The sequence below is a fragment of the Platichthys flesus genome, chromosome 6, assembly GCF_949316205.1.
Source record: "Platichthys flesus chromosome 6, fPlaFle2.1, whole genome shotgun sequence".
Taxonomy (NCBI): Eukaryota; Metazoa; Chordata; class Actinopteri; order Pleuronectiformes; family Pleuronectidae; genus Platichthys; species Platichthys flesus.
The window spans coordinates 17,366,591-17,385,458 of record NC_084950.1 but is presented as its reverse complement, the minus strand read 5'-3'; the positions used below and the strand labels follow the sequence as shown (position 1 = coordinate 17,385,458).

The window sequence follows — 18,868 nt, the reverse complement described above, 5'->3', positions numbered from 1 at the left end:
GGCTTAGAGCAGACGGCCCTGATGTGAGGCCACGTGTTGTGGTTCGAGAATGACACATTACTATGGTAGAATAATCCTTAGCGTGTTTTGTTGACAAGTTGAGTCATGTTCCTTGCATCAACATTTCTGATTCAGTGTTTTTGAAAGCCTGTTGCCTATTCAGTCAGCGGTGCGCTTGCCTTCTGTCAGTAGGTGGCAGTAAAGTCAAAAGGGAAAAATCTTTCACAAACAAATTGATGAATCATCCGGTTACTGAAGGTCATCAGGTGGCTGACATCACTGCTGCTCACAGCTGCAGTTCAACACTCCCTGGTAAGAACTCTCCTGGCGTCATTACAGAAAAAGAAAATTAAAAAACCAACCCCGATTCATAAATATGCAGGGAGGCGATCCACTTTTAATCACTGCTGCTATTAACGGCAAACACTTCTGTGAACAATCCCCCCCCTAACAATTTCACCCCGCAAAAAGGAATTAGTGTACCTGGAAGAACAGAAGGCAGCGTCCTCTGCCAGGAGCAGAGAGAGGATTTGCAAGACGGCAGCAGACTTCCTCGCTTCCTGACACCACTGCTGTGTGATAATGCACCAGATGGCGGGCTGCTCTCTCACCATTACCCTGACAATATGACTGTAATGGCAGTGAAAGGGCCACAAGTGAGCACAAAAAATGAGATGGAGCCCAACTGTTGTTTTTCATGAGGCCTTTCTTTAGCTGCTAGTGTCTGAGGGGAGTGAAGGCGTCCATATTTACACATCCAAGCAGCTTCGGTTCACTGAACAGGCTGATTTAACTACTCACTGTGCTTTTAATGTGATTATGCATTTATTCTTCTTAATATGCTTTCAGAGGAAAATATCACACTACTGTATTCATTTGACAGGTCCAGTTACTTTACAAATCTTGAAGACTTTACTTAAAAGCTACACATTCTCAAAGTTTCCAACCTGTGCTTCCAAACCTTTTTTTGCCTTTCACACATCAACAGGGTCCTGTTGTTTTAGTAGACCCCAGAAAAGAGACACTTCCACTTCAAATTCTTTATGGTGTCATTTCAGTAACACTTTGTGTGGCTTAAAGAAGTCAAACTCACCATTGTTTTGACAAAACTATGCAATAATCTTGAATAATAGCTATAATATGAATAATTTACCTACCTCATTACTGAGGATGAGACGTCTCACACAAGTGATTTAAAAAGAAACACAGATGCAAACATGAAGGAAACATCTGGACAAAACAACCACATTATGTTTTACACTGTATAATAATATATCAGGCTTAGGGGTCAGTTCTTACATATTTTACTTTTAATACCTCAAGTATATTTAGATGGAAATAGGTTTGTACATTTAATTTCTACGTCAAGGAAGTTTTTATTGGTGTTTGTTGTCTGTTAGTTAGCAATCTTACAAAAAAATCGGTTGGATGAAATCTGGTGGAAGGATGAGGTATGGGTCAGAGAGGAATATATTTAATGTTGGTGCACATCCGGATCCTGGGGAGGATCCAGGATTTTCTTTCTTCTTTTAAAAAGTTTGTGTGGTCGTTTTTCAACATTTTCACCAAGGTCTCTGAGAATAATTCATGGATCTGGATCAAACAAAAAAAAAATGGTATATTTGGGGAGCTTATATTTTGTTTGTGCAATCTGTTGCATCTTAATTGAATGTAAGGGGACTGTTGGGCCTTGGTGGAGCTATGTGCTTTACTGAGTTTCATTGTGGTCCAGATGTGGTTTCAGATGCACTGGTCGACACCATGTTACATGTGTCACATGCACACATACCCATCAACACAAACACATACCAAACATATACTCATCTTTTTTTGCAATAAGGATAAAAGTTGTTTTTATTTTCACAGTCAAAGAAATGGCCAGTACTGAAATTACATGTTTTTATTGTGTGGTATAATACTTTGTGGTTACATTATGTAGCCCTACAAAGTCTGAAAGAAGCCAACAACAGAAGAGTCTGAAAACTAGAACAAAATCAGATAATTATTTATTCATTCATTATATTTCCAGTAGCTTGAATTCCATACTTGCACTAAAAGGATAAACTTAAATAGAAGACAAAGAAAGTATCTGTTAGTAGAAATCTGTTTCTTAAATACAAAACCATTTGCAATACTGTCTGAAAAGAGCATTGTTTTGGCAGTATCTATATATCGGTACTGCATGTAGAACCAATACAAATCAGAGAAATATAATTGTGTGCATCAGTTAATATTGTCGTTTCACCCTTAAGATTGTTGTACAATGTCAAAGTTACAGAACTCGCTGACAAGCAAACCAGAAAAACAATCAGAATTCAAAAGTGTATGCATTTCTCCGTACAGTTAGTTACAGTACAATGTTCACTGTGCACAGCAAGAAAAACAAAATGAATATAGATATTCTCTAGGGAGTAGTCTATATTTAATATGGTCCTATCGACAAGTTAAACCAGACCATGCACAATATTGCCTTCATAGGCCGCCTCATAAGCTGCTTGTCCCTGTACAATCAATTCAGGTATTTACAAATGCAACAAATACTCTTCACGTCTTAAAAAAAAAAAAACTTGATGCAAGTTAAGAGAAAGTAAATCTTGATCCCATCCAAAGGCCCTCAAGTGTTGTTAGAACACGTCAACAGTTTTTGCCTAATGTGAAATGAAACATGTCTCTGCACACACACACACACACACACACACACACACACACACACACCTATACATTCATACACAGCAGATACAATCGGGTCCTGTACATAACGGCTGCAACTTAATATATGAAAGTGGTTTCAATGTTTTAGCTTCTTGGAGGAATCAAATCCTGTCCTGTGTCTCAAGGTGTTGCGAGGAGTCTTTCAAAAGAAAAAAGGAAATGAAGTGTATGAATTGTTCCTCCCTCCGTAGGGTCCTCTTCTTACACTTATCTCCTCCTATCTTGGATGTGACCTCAGCAGTCCAACTACGGTCTCTGTTCCAATCACTGATTTCTGGAAAGACACTTCAGACCTCAGAACTATTGTTTTTGAAGAAAAGGCACTACCTGCCAAAGGAGCATTGCAGGGGCAAGAGGCAATCTCCCCCACCGGGCCTCTAGATCTCAAGGTCAATACTGAGAAGGTCACATGCGGGTCAAAGGTCATGTGCCATGCCATGCAGCGTGTCAGTTCCCCTCCTTCACAGGTGCAGGTGGATGTTTCCACAGAGCGGGGACAGATGGAATTGTGTGGATGCAGCAGACTCAAGCATGCTGTGTGTGCACTGCCCCCCAATATTAGTTCACTTTATATTTATATACAGTATATATACACTGTACATGAGCTACCGTGTGCACTGTATAAATGCATGATGGACTCAAACAAGCTTATAACATTATTAAATACAGATTCCTGTACAAGCCTCTGTGTTGGAAAATAAAATACATGGAGTAATAGTCATTTACTGTGGACACTGATTACTATTTGAACATAGTCGATGATATAAGAACAAAAAACAGAAACAAATATAGTTCAGACGACCACTGCATAGTCCGTAAGAGATTCCAGGTACACCACAAAAAAACTAAAACAAAATGCAAAGCTTGTTAATATCAAAGTGTTAATTTAAATATGTATTTAGATCCTAATATCAACTAGGCCTATTTCATGCACTGTTAAAATCATATGAATGGTTGAGTTACTTCATATTTATAATGATCTAAGGGTTTCCAAGCCTCTCTATAAAGATTTCCAAGTGAAAAGATAAAAGTCACTCATGAGCTGTGTGTATTTACTGATTGGTGTGTGGACGTGTGATCATAAAGCCATGCGGTGTTGGGGGCAGCCCTCTAAGGAGAGACCCTGGGACCGAGCGCCTCATACTGGTGTGCGAGGACCGACCGGCTACACAAATGAGTTCAAGGAGTTCATGGCGTTAATGGGGGACGGTGCCTCCGAGCTCTCGTGGCCCACGGCCGTGTCCCTGCTGCCGCTCTTCCCGCTATACTGGCCGATAAACGAGCCATCCTCGTTGAACTGTCCGTCTCCTCCTTCCCCGTAGTCAACTAAACTGTCGTCACTGTCGTCCCGCTTAACTGTCCCGTTAGACGGCGTGCGGCTCCCTTTTAACGGCTTATGGTCCTCATTGTCACTGGAGGAGAAAATAACATGCAGGTGTTACAGGTGAGATGATGTGACAGATGCAACAAGGAGGTTAGTGGTCACTTTTTTAGATGGAGCACGAGACGGCCAATGGTTACTTTTACCACAACATAACTACTGTATGATCAGTAGGTCATCACCTCCGCCAAGGAGGTCAGGGGTTTGTCTGTGTTTATTTTCGGCAGGATTACACAAAAACTATCAATCTGGTGGAGGGGTGGAGCATGGTCTAAGGAAGAACTCTTTAAATTTGGGTGTGTATACGGATCAGTATCAGGTGGCAGATCAAGGAAATATTATTTTCCCTTTCTTTAACAATGCTAGATAAAGTGTTTTCTTTCGCTATTTTCTCAGAGAATAATTAAGAAATCTGGGATGTTAAGGTGACTGACATTTCAGGATTTAGTGAATTTAACTGTGGAGTCGTAAGGGAAATGTTGTGCCTTGGCGGAGGTATGAACTCTGCTGAGTGCCATTCCAGTTTTTTTTTTTTTTTTTCATTTTGAAAATATGATGATTTATTTCTTAACTTTTTTTAAAAACTTTTAAACTCAACAGCAATGAACATTCCTGTCAAATTTGAATTTGGTCGGCTCCACGTCTAAAAAACTGTGGATGAATGATTAGTTGGTTTCCATCAGGCAACAGGGGAATAAAGCTCAAGCAATCATACGTTGTTCAATTCCCCCTGAAACCAAAAAAATGAAGTGGTACATGTGTTGTTAGACAAAAAGCAACACCCTCGCCCCAACACAGAGGTTGTGATGAAAAAGGCAAATGAAATGAGTAACACTTGGAGAGCAAGGATTCAGCCAAACATCCCCCCGAAGCAAGCACGAGAAATATCACAAAATTGGCAAAATGCATGAAAAAATCTGCAAAGAAACGCTTCTTTGGATATCAGAGAGTTGAAGACATTCCACATCTATGACTTGAACATCGATGAGTTCAGATCACGAAGCCGTCATAATGCTGACATGTTGATGAATCTCAATATAAGAGGTAATAATCAGTGAAAGCACTGACAGCTCAGTGAGGCTGCAGACGAATGATGTGAAAGACTCATCTATGTTCTGCACATGATGACGGCTTCAGGACCAAATATTAAACTCGATGGTGGATGTGAAAACCTGGGATGTACAAACAGCGAGCAGTTTTTCTCCACAGTGACTCCACTATCCAACCCCCCCCCCACACCCACATGCTAGACTGACAGAATGATGACCCTCCGCCCACCAAAATGCCCCCCCCCCCCCCCCCAACACACCCTCATCACCCTTACCTTTCCTGAGACCCACACCCCCTGGATTGGGACGGGGAGATCCGGCTGAGATCCCACACAACACAACACAACGCGACGCAACACAACAGTCGCCTCGAGACATGATCGCACTACGCTTCAAAGGGGGTTTTATGTGAGTGTGGCACTTTGACAGGCACATGGGCCGAGTACGTGTTCAGTCTGAGCTCACAGTCTGCTCCCCGGCAGTCAAACAAGAACAGCTGAGTTGGGTTAAGTTATGCCTTTATTGACATACTGTGAGAATCCAGCTGAGCCTAGAGAAACAGCATGGACAGAAATGACTGAGACGTCCATGGGAGCGGTTTCCTAGCAGTGTAAAGAGGCCCCTGGTTTTATCTTCTAAAACTGATAAAGTCTTACAATTTGATTTACTATTTGTCCAAAAAAACACGAAAAGTACAAAAGAATCAATGTATTACTGCAGAGCCCCTTAGCCTTGTACTATATTTAAGAAAAAATACTTCTATGTTTTAGAGAATAAAGTCATAATATTACAAGGATAAAGTCGTGATTTATTGAGAAAAAAGTAAATAAAATGACAAGCAAATGACTAGTTTTAGGAAATAAGCAGCAAGGACAACAATACAGTTCTCATTGTCTCATCTCATTGTTTCTCACAGATTTTTATGATAACGTGGTGCTGAAGAGCCTAAAGATGAGGTATTTTGTTATTTGGGAAGTCTATACTAAAGCCAGGGTGGTCCATATCCGTCATTGTAACACAACATGATATGCAGCCTACACGTTTTCTTTCATTCTTTTAATGTTACGACTGATTTCTCCAAATAGTACATGTTCTTCTTGAACTATTACAACTTTATTCTTGTAATATTATGACTTTATTCTGTTAAAAGGAGCAAGTCAAGAGGTATTGATAGTTGAACTGGTTGGTTTAGATCTTTTCATAGAGTTTTTTGGACAATATGAAATGTAGAATATCACCAGCCTCATTATAATTATTATGAATGACTGATTACTGGCCTGTTATAAACAGCATTCACTTGTTCTTGTACACTTCCCTCAAACATGCTCCTTATTTCATATTCGATCCATATGCATCTATATACTGTATATCTATATAGGAACAATAATTCCATTCAATACCTTATTGCCAAAAGCAAATTTTCTTATATCAGATCTTCACACCATGCACATCACATATTATACATAATGTTTATATATATATCGATATGTATTTATCACAGCAAAAAATCCATAGAATAGATTTATGTTTACATAATACAAAAAGGAATATAAAATATAAAAGCAAGACAATCTTATAAATTGACTTATAAAAAACAAAATTGAAAAATGCTAGCTATACAGAAGTAAAGTGCGTTCTTTTTTTTCTTTATTCCGCGTGCGATTGGAGAAACAGCCTTGAAGAGGATGCTAACAAGCAAAGCTGGGTTACTGCTCTACGTTAGCAGGAATGATAGTTTCAGTCATTCTCAATCTTATCTGGGTTGTGTATGTTACGAACAATACACTAAGCAAAGTGTTAATACTATCTATTCTGTAAACACAATGTATAATGAGGAGCTTATCAGTTTGCATTGGATTTGATGCGTCATGGGTCATGTTGCAAAATGAACGTAGCTTATTTATTTTCTCCTGACTGTCTTACTTAGATTTTTAAAACAACCAAACCCCCAAATCCCTTGAACCTGAAGAATCCTGCTTCTCAAATGTCAAGCACAAACAATACAGAGTCCAGCACAAGTAGAATCCAGGACGTCCCAAGAAAACCCAAGAAAAAAAATGATCTTGTGCTTCACGGTGACAGAAGTTCAAATGAGGGGGCACTTCTTCTTGGTTTTGAATTTCTGTTACTGGTGATCCTGGGTCATTTGTTGGTTAGCTGTAAGGGTTGAGAGGAGGGCAGGAGTGCAGAGCTCCAGCCCGGCCTGAGAGAGCAGAGCTTGGCACACAGTGGGGACGGGGCAGGGGCTGATGGGTAAAACTTGCTCTGGCGACTCGAGCACTTTCTCTCACCTGTATTCCCCAAAAGTGCAGTCGTCTTCTTTCATGGGCTGGAACTCTGGGTCTGTGTGTGCGTCCTCCTTCTCTTTGACTGGTAGGAGATAAGATATTATTATTAGTAGCAATCAACACAAATAAGCTTTTTCCCATCATAATAAGATTTAATTTTTCACATCCAATAGGGAGGTTGTGTTTTCATCCTTTGTTTTTTTTTGAAAATGTGATTATTTTAATGGAATAACATTTGTATTTCATGATGTAGTTTAACTGAGGAGTTTGTATAAAATACATGTCACTTTCTCTTCTCATAACAGAAACCTTTCTTGTTATTTCATAAAATACAAAAAATAAATAATGTATTATGTATTATTAAGAGAGTTATTACAAAATGATTTCCTTGGTGTACTTCCATATGTCGTTTTATGACATAAATCAGTATGTTGAATCAGTAAAAATGGAAAAAATAATACTTGACTGTAATGTCGTATACACAAGGCTAAAATGATAAAATAGCAACAATGAGTGTGTGTGTGTGTGTGTGTGTGTCAACGGTTTGTGTTTGAGCGACGACTCACCGGGGTATTTCCCTCCTTTATTCCTCTGGATGAAGCAGATGATGAGGAGGATCAGGATGAGCAGAGCGATGGCGCACATGAGGCCGATGAACCATCCCTGAGTGGCGATGTCCACCTGTCTGCTCGCCACAGCTGGCCAGGGAGGAAGAGGAACACTTAGGAATTATGGGAGGACAGTTATTTTCTCCATTGAGAGTGGGAGACGGAAACCATTACTCACATCGGAGTCTTAACAGCAAACATGTAAAGCGTACTACGTGTTGTTAAAATATGTTTGAGCATTCTCTTAGTAGCTACAGACTGATGTTTCAATTCATGACTGGATCGGGAAGGCAACTGTCATGTTAGACGAGTTAAATTAAGCTAATGGTGACATGAATATATTGAAACAATGTACTTAGTAAATCTTTGACCCACAACAACACACACATACAATCACGAATACACGCACAAACACATATACGAAGGATGACTGAGTGATATTAGGTTGGGTTTTAACACACATTAATAAACATAGCCTATAGGAAACGTCTATATTAGAATAACGTCCACTTCCTCTACTTGACTGAGACTGAACCATCATGCACGCTGCTATGTGCCGCCTCTATATCAGTACAGGACATGCCCAGCATACAGTCACCACAACACGTTAAACCCATGCTCGACCAGGCTATAGTTACGACTCAACGGCACAATCTGCTACACATTCTACACACGACACAGTGCAAGGTCAGGCCAGGCCGGGGTGGAGGCAACCGCCCAGGAACTGCCTCACCTGGAACCGTGACCAACAGCTCCTCGGAGTGGTGGAGCGGCTGGTCGTGGTGACCTTTGGCCACCAAGCGCACCCTATAGGAGAGGCCCCCCTTTAAGCCCTTCAGAACAACGTTCTGAGAGCCGTTCACCGGCTCTTTCTGCCATTCCTGTTCGCCTTCACCTGCGGGAGGGACGTTCATGAAGAGAGGTAGGACTGAGGGAGCACAACTTCAAATGGGCTATGGAGGTCATGACAATATGAGAAGTGGCTGGTTGAAGGGAATAAACATCTACTGGTGGTAACGCTACTGGGAATGCTGTATGTATTAGATTTCAACTATTGAATAGCTCATTTAGTCTGTGAATGGACTATTACAGTGGCCGTGTGTGCTCAATGAACTGCAACTGAGAAAAACAAATGCAGATAGACAGGCAAGGGAGGAAAACTGTTTTACCATGCATGCACACACAAACGACTTTTAGATGTTCAGTGTGACTCTATGGTGGTTTTCTCATTTTGAAACGTTTTCCACCCTGCCACACAGCTTGGCTCTATAGGGAAGTCAGTCCACAACTTTGGTCCATACCAAAATGTGTTAATACCTGACATATCTCAATACCTACCATGTGGGCTGTCATGAAACTCTGCTGAACAGGTTCATGTCCACCTCAGGATGAATAAGTACCTCATTTGATTTACTCTTTGACTATTCATATAGAGCCACCATCGGGTCAAAATATAAAACTGTTAAGAATTTGGTTTTATAAACAAAAAACAAACAAATATTTTGTTTCATGACCAAATACCCTAATGGCTCATACTCTGCATTGTACCTGCAAAACAATAGCTAGTTAGCATTGTATTTGCTAACTTGAGGTGGACACTGATCAAGCCACCCTCAGGACTTGAGTTAAAGATTAGAAACTTAAGTGATACTCTGACTAGCGCCACCATCAGGTGAAAATCACAATATTTACAGTACTTTTGTTTGTGACCAAATATCTGTAGAACTAATGACATTTATCTATTTCCATGTGTTTTCTTCCTCAGTAGCAGCACACTAAGCTTTCAGGCCCTCGGTGGAAATAAACGGGGTGAGGAGTTAAATATGAAATGCATTTGACTGATAATCACAGGAATATGTTTTTTGATAAGAACATTTTCTAAATGACTGGGATTTATGATCAGGACATTCCCTAACTGAATTCATTAAAGAGTAGGTGTGAGAGAGCCATACTACAGCATCATTCTGCTTTTCATCCTCACTGCAGGTGGATAAAAACAATGGAGATCACTTCAGTCGAAAACAACTGGCACAGCACAAATGTTTGTGGTGCTTTTTTATGATGTTTGTCTTCATAAGTTCCGCAGAGACTGTCACAGGAAATGCATGCGACTCTCCAGCACTGAGTAATTACCAAACCAATCACCGACAGCCTTGTTTATTACATCTGGGTCCACATTGGCAGGAGCCAGAGCCAATGACTGCCAATATTTCTATACACCTGCATGAGCCAATAATGAAATAGGGGTCTCTTGCCACCTGTGTGTAGAACAAATAAAGATGCGTAGCTTTCCTTACTGTTTTCTACAATGTACTCTACATAAACGTTTTTCTCCGGGCCCCAGTACTCCCAGCTGATGAGGGCCCCCTCCTCTCCAACCGAGGAACTAACGTTCCCGAAAGGACTCACCGGCAGTGCTGAGCACACAAGAGAAAAGACAACCATCAAGATTGGTCTGCTGATCAAAGGACAATCCAGTAACTGGCAATAACATGCTTTGATCTAATTACAGTCCCATTAAATGCTATTAGAATAAACTGAATCTATACCATTATAGCCTTACACAACAAAACCAAAGAGCAAAAGCAAACACAAAGCTGATCCTGTAACATATCAGACATGTAATGTACTACGATCACGGCAGTATTTGTACCCTCGTTGGGGGGGCGGCGTGGAGGAGGCTGTGCAATGGGATGAGAGGATTGGGTGCTTCCTGTAAACAACATGGAATAGGCGTGAAGAACGCAACAAACACGAGACACACACAGAGACACAAAGACTTTCCGCATGCAAAGACACCGCAGATGCTGAAGTCATTATACACACTGCACACAGTTCGCCTGGCACGCCAACAAAGCCTCGCCATGCAGCGGGAAGCATCTCCAGCAGCCGCCATGGAGGAAGTGTGAAGGGGTCAAAGTCACCAGAGGCACTTGGAAAAAAGATGCAGCCAAGCACTTTGAAAAGACGTGTGTAGTTTTATCACACAACATTAAAAAGGCCCACGTTGCACAGCATCTTTATCTCTGAGGCTTTGAACTTTCCCCGGCTTTGAACTCAGCGCAGCATTTTGGTGGGCAGCAGGATTTGATAGAGGGAAAGGGGGAAATTGCTCAAATCGTGCAGAGTGCATGCCTGCAGCGGGGGTTTTGAAGCTAAGGCTATATCTGTAAAACATGGCATCAGTCTAGATACCAGCGGTACCTTCGCCCACATCTACGTCAGGCAGTGACATTAGAGCTTGTAAAGAGACACAGAACACAGGACATAGGAAAAAAACAACAGGACAAGATTCATTATCCCCCCCCCATGCCACCATCTGTGTCAGTGTGAGACAGTGACACACTCAGGAGGCTGTGCTGTGTGGTGTGAGTGAATTACACGTAGAATGATGGATCTGAGGTTTCATAACGGCACGGGTCAACTCTTACAGCAATGAAACTGGATCGTAAACATGTTCCACTTAACACAGCCATGGATGATTGACATTTATATGTATAAAACACACCATATAAAGTACTGGAAGTAAATGTAAATGCGTCGGCAAAATGTGCATTAAACTGGTGAATATTTCACATATAAAAGTCACATTAGTTCTGAGCCCCTCTGGTGACATTTGTAACATAACATGTGGCTGTTAAATTATAAAGCGTGGGAACAAAATTACTAACAAGATATGAATGTGTTGACACGTGACGTGGCCTCTACAAGGGGCTTTAGTTTGAACACACCGTATGCACTGACTCTGAGGTGATGGACATGTCTGCAGCCACTTGTTAATCAAAACATGGAGTCCTATTTCCTTGTGCCATGGCACCTTGTGCAAAGCGTGGTACAATGTCCAGTGCACAGGGAGCGTGACTGTGCATTTCTTTGGGCATCTGGCAACAAGGAAAGATTTTGATGAACTGTGTGTGTTGCCAGCAGGGATTGAACTAACAAATCAGACCTACTTTTACACTCCTACTCTTCTGTTTGAGAAGAGAGCATACTGCACAACAGTGAGGTGTCACCTCGGAGAGGGCTGATCCCAGCAGTCTCAGAGTTTTATACGTAAGAAAAAAGAAAGTGGCCACAATTTTTTCTATTGTTTCCAAATGTCACCAGGGGGCTTCCTACATAAGAACAATCGGACTAAACATTAGTTTTAAAAATAATAATTATTTTCATCATCAATTACATTGAGATAATCTACTATTATTGAGTTAATCATTTAGTGTCTAAATATAGTGGAAGATGTCCATCATCATTTCCCCTTTATTTTGCTTGATGTTTCTCACCAGCTAAACTATAAATAGTATTTTTACAAATATACAAAAAGATATAAGAAATAATTGTCGTCATTGTGTTTTCGGGTTGTTATTTTAGCTGCTGCTTTCCCCAAAAAACAAAATCAGAAAATCATGCTTTACAGTAAACATGATCCCAGTGTTTGGAGGAATGTTTAGTTTCCCGAGGTGGAGCCTGATGTGATCTTCCATCCAAGTTCATCCAAAATTGAAAAACAAGGCACAACTCTTCTCCATAACACCATGATTTATTTAGGTCATGTTTTGGCTTTGTTTAGAGGGAGGTTTCTTAAGCATAATTTTTTTTCAAATTACCTTTTAAATAGAAAATATTTACTTCCAATGAATATCAAAGTTTCCCTATTAAAAAAAATACATGTTAGAAAGCCATCCATCCATCATCAATACCCCTAACCCTTACGTGTTGTCGGTGGTGCTTGAGCCAGTCCCAGCTGACATTGGGAGAGAGGAGGGGTTCACCCCTGAACAGCTCTCCAGCGAATAACAAGACCGACTTACGGACACAAACAAGCATTCACACTCATTTTCACACCTACAGTCAATTTAGGGTCTAAACTAACCTCAATATGCATGTTGTTGATTATTAAAAACAACAACTAAATAAAGCATGGTGTACTGAAGAGTTGTGTGATGTGCTTTAATTCAGCTATAAAGCAAATATACAATCTGTAGATAAATGCAAAGTTTGGATATTGTTACCAAAATTATGAATTTGTTTATCTAACTTTCCAGCTAAAGAAACAAAAAACCATCAACTAAATTGATTGAAATTTCCTTTTCTGATGTACATTTGTTGACTTACCTTCATCCACGATGGTGACAGCCTCCTGAGAAATGGCGGGGCCCTCTCCCCTGATTGTTTTGGCATTCAAATAAAACTTGTAGCGCGTGCTGTACTTGAGGTTGGGCAAAGTGACTGAGGTCTCATTGGCGAGCAGGGCCAGCTCCTCCACTGGGCCCAGCTCATTGGAGTTATTGACTACAGGGGTGGAGGGTGGATGACAAGAGTAATGGGATGGGAGGGGGTGGAGGTTGGGAGGTAGTAAAGGTAAGTTGAATAGAAATATGAGGAGGAGTGGGTTGTAGGTGGGGTCAGAGTGTCAACAATGAGAAAGGTGGAAATTACAGCGTTTGAAGCACAGAGGTGCAGGGTTCAAGAAAGAAGACGGGAGGTGACAAAAGTTGATTTGTTAATTTTTGTCATCATTTACGCAAAATAACTTGTTTGAGATGCTTTTAGAATCTTCCTTAATTATTTCACTTTCATATTCTGAATTTAAACAGGATGAACGTACAAGACATGAAAAAGAAGGAGAAAGCTACAAACTACATGACGGAAGGAGACACTAAACACTGGGTTAAGTTATAAAAAGCTCTCTGAAGCCCAGTGCTGTGATCTACTTAGTCAATGTGAATCCTCACCTGGCTGATATTTGAGGGTGTAGCCAGTGATGCGTCCTTTGCGATCGTGGGGAGGACTCCATTCAAGGGTTAAGGTGTCCAGGTTGGAGTTGGTGACTATCAGGGAAGTAGGAGCTCCAGGTACTGTGGGACGATATAACATCAATCAGGAAACCTCATCACAGTACAGATAAATAGGTTTAAAAAGTAATATTTTAAATGAATGATTGCAGATTGCTTTCAGTCATCTGACTATATGATTGTCACCATCACTTCAGCGTTTGTGCTACAGATAGACAAGTGTCATAGAGATTCATTCACGTGACATTTAGGCAAGATACATATTCTAATAGCCATGTGTTGTGTTTAAATAGAGGTGTCTGTGTTTGCCTGTGGCTTTAACACCTCCAATCTGCTGTGGGTTCAATGTTGTTTCAGGTAAAACAGTGGAAAATCTCTGGATGATTCATATTGAATGTCGACTTGGGTGTTTCAAAAGTGTCCGACTTCATCAGCTTTTTCCTGCAGAATCCACCAACAGCCGAGGTTAGCAGGTGTCAAAAAGCCGGATGGAGAGCAAGGTTTCTTCCAGTAGAGGGTGGATGCAGGGGTGCTGCTGCTCGATCCCTGTCCAAAGCCTTTAGGCCGTTGAGCATTGAAGGAGAGAGGACAAGAAGAGCCACCAGCAAAGAGCCTAGAGATGGCTGTGGCTCAAAGGAGGAAAACCATTGAGTGCTAGCCCCCTGGACACACAAGCTGGGGTCTGATCAGCCTCAGCTAAGTCACATGGAGGAGGGTGCAGGATGTTGAGGGACCCGAAACACTCAAAGATTCCAGTATCATAACTTAAGATGTGGCCAGAACATTCGCAGATTTACTACCACACCAAACGTGGATATTTTTTAAGTTTGCATTGGGAAAACATTAAAAAGACAGAAATAAGGGTGTGAATTCCTGTCTCTCACCTCCTTCTGGTGTCTCAAACTGCTGGGTGGGGCTCACAGGACCCTCTCCTTTGCCGTTATACACTCTGACGTTGAAGGAGTAGAGGCTGAAGGGGTGCAGGCCGGGCACCATGCCGCGACTGTGGTTCCCACTGAACATCAGGATCAGCTTCTCCATGTGGTAGGGGTTGTGTTTGTGGAGACTGCGCTCTTTCCAGTAGTACACCTACAAGATATGGTTTGTGTACAGTCAGCACTGAGAGGATTGTGGGTATTGGTATTCATGTCCCGCTGCATGTAGTGTTTGTTATACTGCACCTTGTATCCTTTTAGATGCCCACGTATTAATTTATGAGGCACAGGATCCCAGTGCACCTCGGCCAGAGTGCTGTTCAGCACCACCAGCTGAACGTTTTCTGGAGCTGCTACCGGCACTGTGCAACGGACAAGGAACACGACAACAACTAAATGCACCAGCAAACACACACTGAGTAAATGCCATTGCTTACACAGTGAAATGTATCACCCCAGGCTCAGACACACACAGATTTTTTTTCTTTTCTAAAGAGTCTAAAGAGTCAATCGAACTCACAGTCCTCTCCTGAGTAGCCGCGGGCGATAGCAGGCTCAGGTCCAACTCCGTGGTCGTTCACAGCCTGAACCTTTAGCTCGTACGGTACGAACGTGGGCGTTCCCGACACGACGAACCGGGAGTTATTGGACACGGTCACCGTGGACCAATCACTTTCCACTGCCTTCTGCCTCCACATTACTCGATAACGAAGCCCTGGGCCATTAGACTGGAGCCCTGTCAGCGGCTGCAGCAGAGGAAGTTTCAGTATTTGTCAAGAGTATACTTTTGCAGAAAACTTCAGATTTAATAATACCAGTGCAGTGCCCGTTCTAAATCTGCTGGTCGGGTGCTTTGCTTGGTCTGTGGGAATACTGGCTGCAGTTAAGACAGCAGCAAAGACCGGCTTTCAAAGAGTCACAGAACTCTGAAGCTGCAACACCGCTGCTGCACAAACGAGCCTGTTGTCGTGTGATTGCAATACTCATGTTTAAAAACAATAATCTTGAATGTATCGCGTGTCAAAATCAGACACTGCACTTCCCTGGGCTCTTAACAACACACATGCCAAGTGTTAAGATGACAAGAGACATGTGGTTCTTGAGATATGTCTTCATTCAGAGTTTTTTGTAACTATTATATAGATGTGATATTTGATGTTGGTGGCTTGAAAACCAAAGACAAAAAGTAAAGCCCACATGTTTCATGGGTGGTCCCTGGACCACGGTAAATGTGTCAGGATTAAAATGGAGAGCCTAATACATCTTTATTACCTTCCATGAGATTACAAGATTGTCATGCTCTGTTCCAAATCCCTCAACATCTTTAGGGTTCTCGTCTGGACCTGAAAAAGAAATCAGTATCAGCAACATCGAACAATATCCAATTGAAAATATATTTCTGAAACGAGCCCTTCAGATGAAAAGTGATCAGCTAATTGTAAAGGGGGGCATTCATTTAGTGAAACGGCACAATCGATGGGCTGAGACTGTACCTGCAGGTTCTGTCTTAAACATCCTGGAGGGGAAGCTGGGCCGACTGAAGCCCATGGCATTGAGAGCCAAAACCCTGAAGGTGTAGTGGACGTAGGGAGACAGCTTGAGGTGAGCAGTCGTCCTGGTTCCAGGGACCTCGGTGAGGTTGTGCCAGTGACCTCGGTGGTGCAGAGAGTCTTCATACTGGATCAGAAATTCTGTGTGAAATAAAGAAAGAGAAGTACAGTGAACAGGACGCTTCCAACACGGTCTGACAAGATATTGGACAAACTGGAATGTCTAAATGTCAAGATGTCTAATTATGATGCCCCCAGCTGTGCTCTGCCATGGTGAAGAGATGTGTTCGAACAAGACAGTGAAGAAGTATCACGTTCTGCACCAGACTCTTCCGTGTTATTTAGGTTCTTTATTTAAACATTGAAATACATTATTTTCACTGAATTAAACCTAGAAACGTTATATATCATATATCTTTCTTCAAGACGGCAGAGGTTATTTTTGGTTACTTTCTCTCCAAAAGGCAGACTAGATTTTATAAACATTTTATGTGATTTGTGTTAATTACAATTATTGATCAATTGTGATTCTGAATACAATTTTTTTTCCGATAGATATTTTGGTAGATAGAATATAAAAATATATTTTAATCCATAATACAAACATGAAGTATATAAACTTCAAAATATAAACATGGAAATATATAGAAGCTAACTGTTCAGTTGGAACTTGTATTTCATCCTATTCCACTCACTCTCTGCTTTCTCTGCACTCTCTGAGAGTCAGCCAAATGGTACAAATGTAATGAATTAAAGAGCGCACAAGACATTAAGCCTTGAAGTTCCATAATCTTGTGAGAAATTGGTCCAAATCAAATCTGTAAAGGCTGAGAAATCCTGACATTTACTCCCTGGATAGTTACTGAAACACGACGGATCTTAAATTCACCATTACAGCACAAAATAAAACTGTTTTTCACGTACTGAACATTAATCCTCATGACTGAGCTGCATATCTGAAAATCAGTAGAGCCTCACACACACACCCACACACACAGTTAATACATACTCTGAATTGGACTGTTATGCTCATCCCCGGGGGTCCATGTGAGCTGCACGCTCCTCTTCTTCTGGTCCGTCAGCTCCAGGTCAGTAGGGGGGTCAGGGCGTTCTGGGGTAAATGCATCACAGGGAGCAACGTTGGTAACTCATCGTACTGAGATGACCATCACACTGACTTCACGTTACAGATGCATAAATATATGGAGGATTCATGCCAAGACGAGATGTAGCAAAAACAAAACAGGATATCTATAACCTGCTTCCATTATACTGCAATAACGATATATGTTTAGGTTGTACCGTTAGCCCTCTTCTCCTTCACATGGTCTATTTGACACCATTATTTGCCCCGTGATACACATGCAGACACTGCCTCATGCATATGAAACGACCGATCATCCTCCGTAATCAGCCTCGGTGAAATCGAGTCTGGGGCTCGCTCGAGAGGCTCAGGGCTCATGTTTTGGAAATGAATTGATAAAGTGAAAATGCATGCTTTGAATAAATGAGTGACGAGGAAACGGCGCGTGGCAAAAGATCCCAAGTGGTGCAATGAAGAGATGTTTGCTTTACAAATGATCTCTGCTTTGAAGTGTGAGAGAAAATGGCTTCTCCCCCCCCCCCCCCATTGCCTAAATGCTAAATGTTTGCCACAGTGGTTTGATTCATTCCAAGTGACAAAAAAAAGGTAGAAATAAAAACACAATTAATCACAAAGGAATATGAACAAAACACTGGAAATCAAAGCTAAAAAGGAAACAAAGAAAATGCACAGTGACTGTTAAAAAGACAAACAGCATCGTCAGGCCAAAACATGCTCCACTGAACAGAAACATCCAATGAAGAACACAAGCCCATGAGAGCAGAGCAGCACATCTGGGTGCTCCTGTGCGCTGCAGGTTTACCGTAGACAACAGCTGGAGTTGGCGTGGCCTCTGCCAGGTAGGAGGGCAGGAGTGAAATGGAGGTTAGTGGTCAGTCAGCCGTACGAAAACAAAGGAGATTATCTGGCACGCTAAGAAGGCGATAATTAAATATTCATTCCGCTGATTCAATCCGCTCCGAACCCCCTTCAGTAAACTCTCAGGCTATTACCCTTGAAGCGATCTGTTGTGTGTGTTATGAGGCAGAGGTTGCACGTTGATCATTACTCAGTTTGTTTTTAACACGCGAGTGAATTCAGCTCAATTCTGAGAAGCGGCACGTACCGACGACGGTGAGCTCTGCGCTGGCTGAGTCGTGGTCCAGAGTTGTGTTCATGACGCAGGTGTACACGCCCCCGTCGCTCTCTGTCACGTCGGTGATGGTGAGGCTGTCAGAGTCCACGATTAATCTGTAAAACAAACAGTTCATACGGACAGATCAGCAGGATTAAATATAATCTTAACGCTATTTAATTTGTTTTTATCGCCGGGCTTTCAAGTTGACAAAGGCCCCTTAAGGACCCGGCATTAATATCCGTCCTCAGGGGCTCGGATCAGAAGTGAACAGCTGGTATTTAAAATAGGTCCCGAATGTGTCTCCTGCATCCACCGCGCTGCTCTACATGCA

The 18,868-nt window shown here is 41.7% G+C and overlaps 1 protein-coding gene across 11 annotated transcripts in view; it reads right to left on the bottom strand.

Annotated features, from left to right (window-relative positions):
• Nucleotides 1-1,993: 1,993 nt before the first annotated feature.
• LOC133954857 (neuronal cell adhesion molecule-like) overlaps nucleotides 1,994-18,868 on the bottom strand; it is a 77,068-nt gene continuing 60,193 nt past the window's right edge. For 2 of the 11 annotated variants that reach the window (XM_062389371.1, XM_062389373.1), the window contains 16 exons: nucleotides 18,526-18,650; nucleotides 18,223-18,252; nucleotides 17,325-17,426; nucleotides 16,259-16,456; nucleotides 16,038-16,108; nucleotides 15,286-15,511; nucleotides 15,012-15,127; nucleotides 14,715-14,919; nucleotides 13,771-13,893; nucleotides 13,151-13,327; nucleotides 10,692-10,751; nucleotides 10,336-10,455; nucleotides 8,772-8,933; nucleotides 7,997-8,128; nucleotides 7,434-7,512; nucleotides 1,994-4,124 (listed from right to left, as the gene is read on the bottom strand). In XM_062389371.1, coding sequence (XP_062245355.1) covers nucleotides 3,878-4,124; nucleotides 7,434-7,512; nucleotides 7,997-8,128; nucleotides 8,772-8,933; nucleotides 10,336-10,455; nucleotides 10,692-10,751; nucleotides 13,151-13,327; nucleotides 13,771-13,893; nucleotides 14,715-14,919; nucleotides 15,012-15,127; nucleotides 15,286-15,511; nucleotides 16,038-16,108; nucleotides 16,259-16,456; nucleotides 17,325-17,426; nucleotides 18,223-18,252; nucleotides 18,526-18,650 — 2,173 coding nt within the window. In that variant the 3' untranslated portion in view covers nucleotides 1,994-3,877. The remainder of the gene's footprint in view (nucleotides 4,125-7,433; nucleotides 7,513-7,996; nucleotides 8,129-8,771; nucleotides 8,934-10,335; nucleotides 10,456-10,691; nucleotides 10,752-13,150; nucleotides 13,328-13,770; nucleotides 13,894-14,714; nucleotides 14,920-15,011; nucleotides 15,128-15,285; nucleotides 15,512-16,037; nucleotides 16,109-16,258; nucleotides 16,457-17,324; nucleotides 17,427-18,222; nucleotides 18,253-18,525; nucleotides 18,651-18,868) is intronic. The other 9 variants (XM_062389374.1, XM_062389377.1, XM_062389372.1 and 6 more) reach the window with 6 other exon arrangements.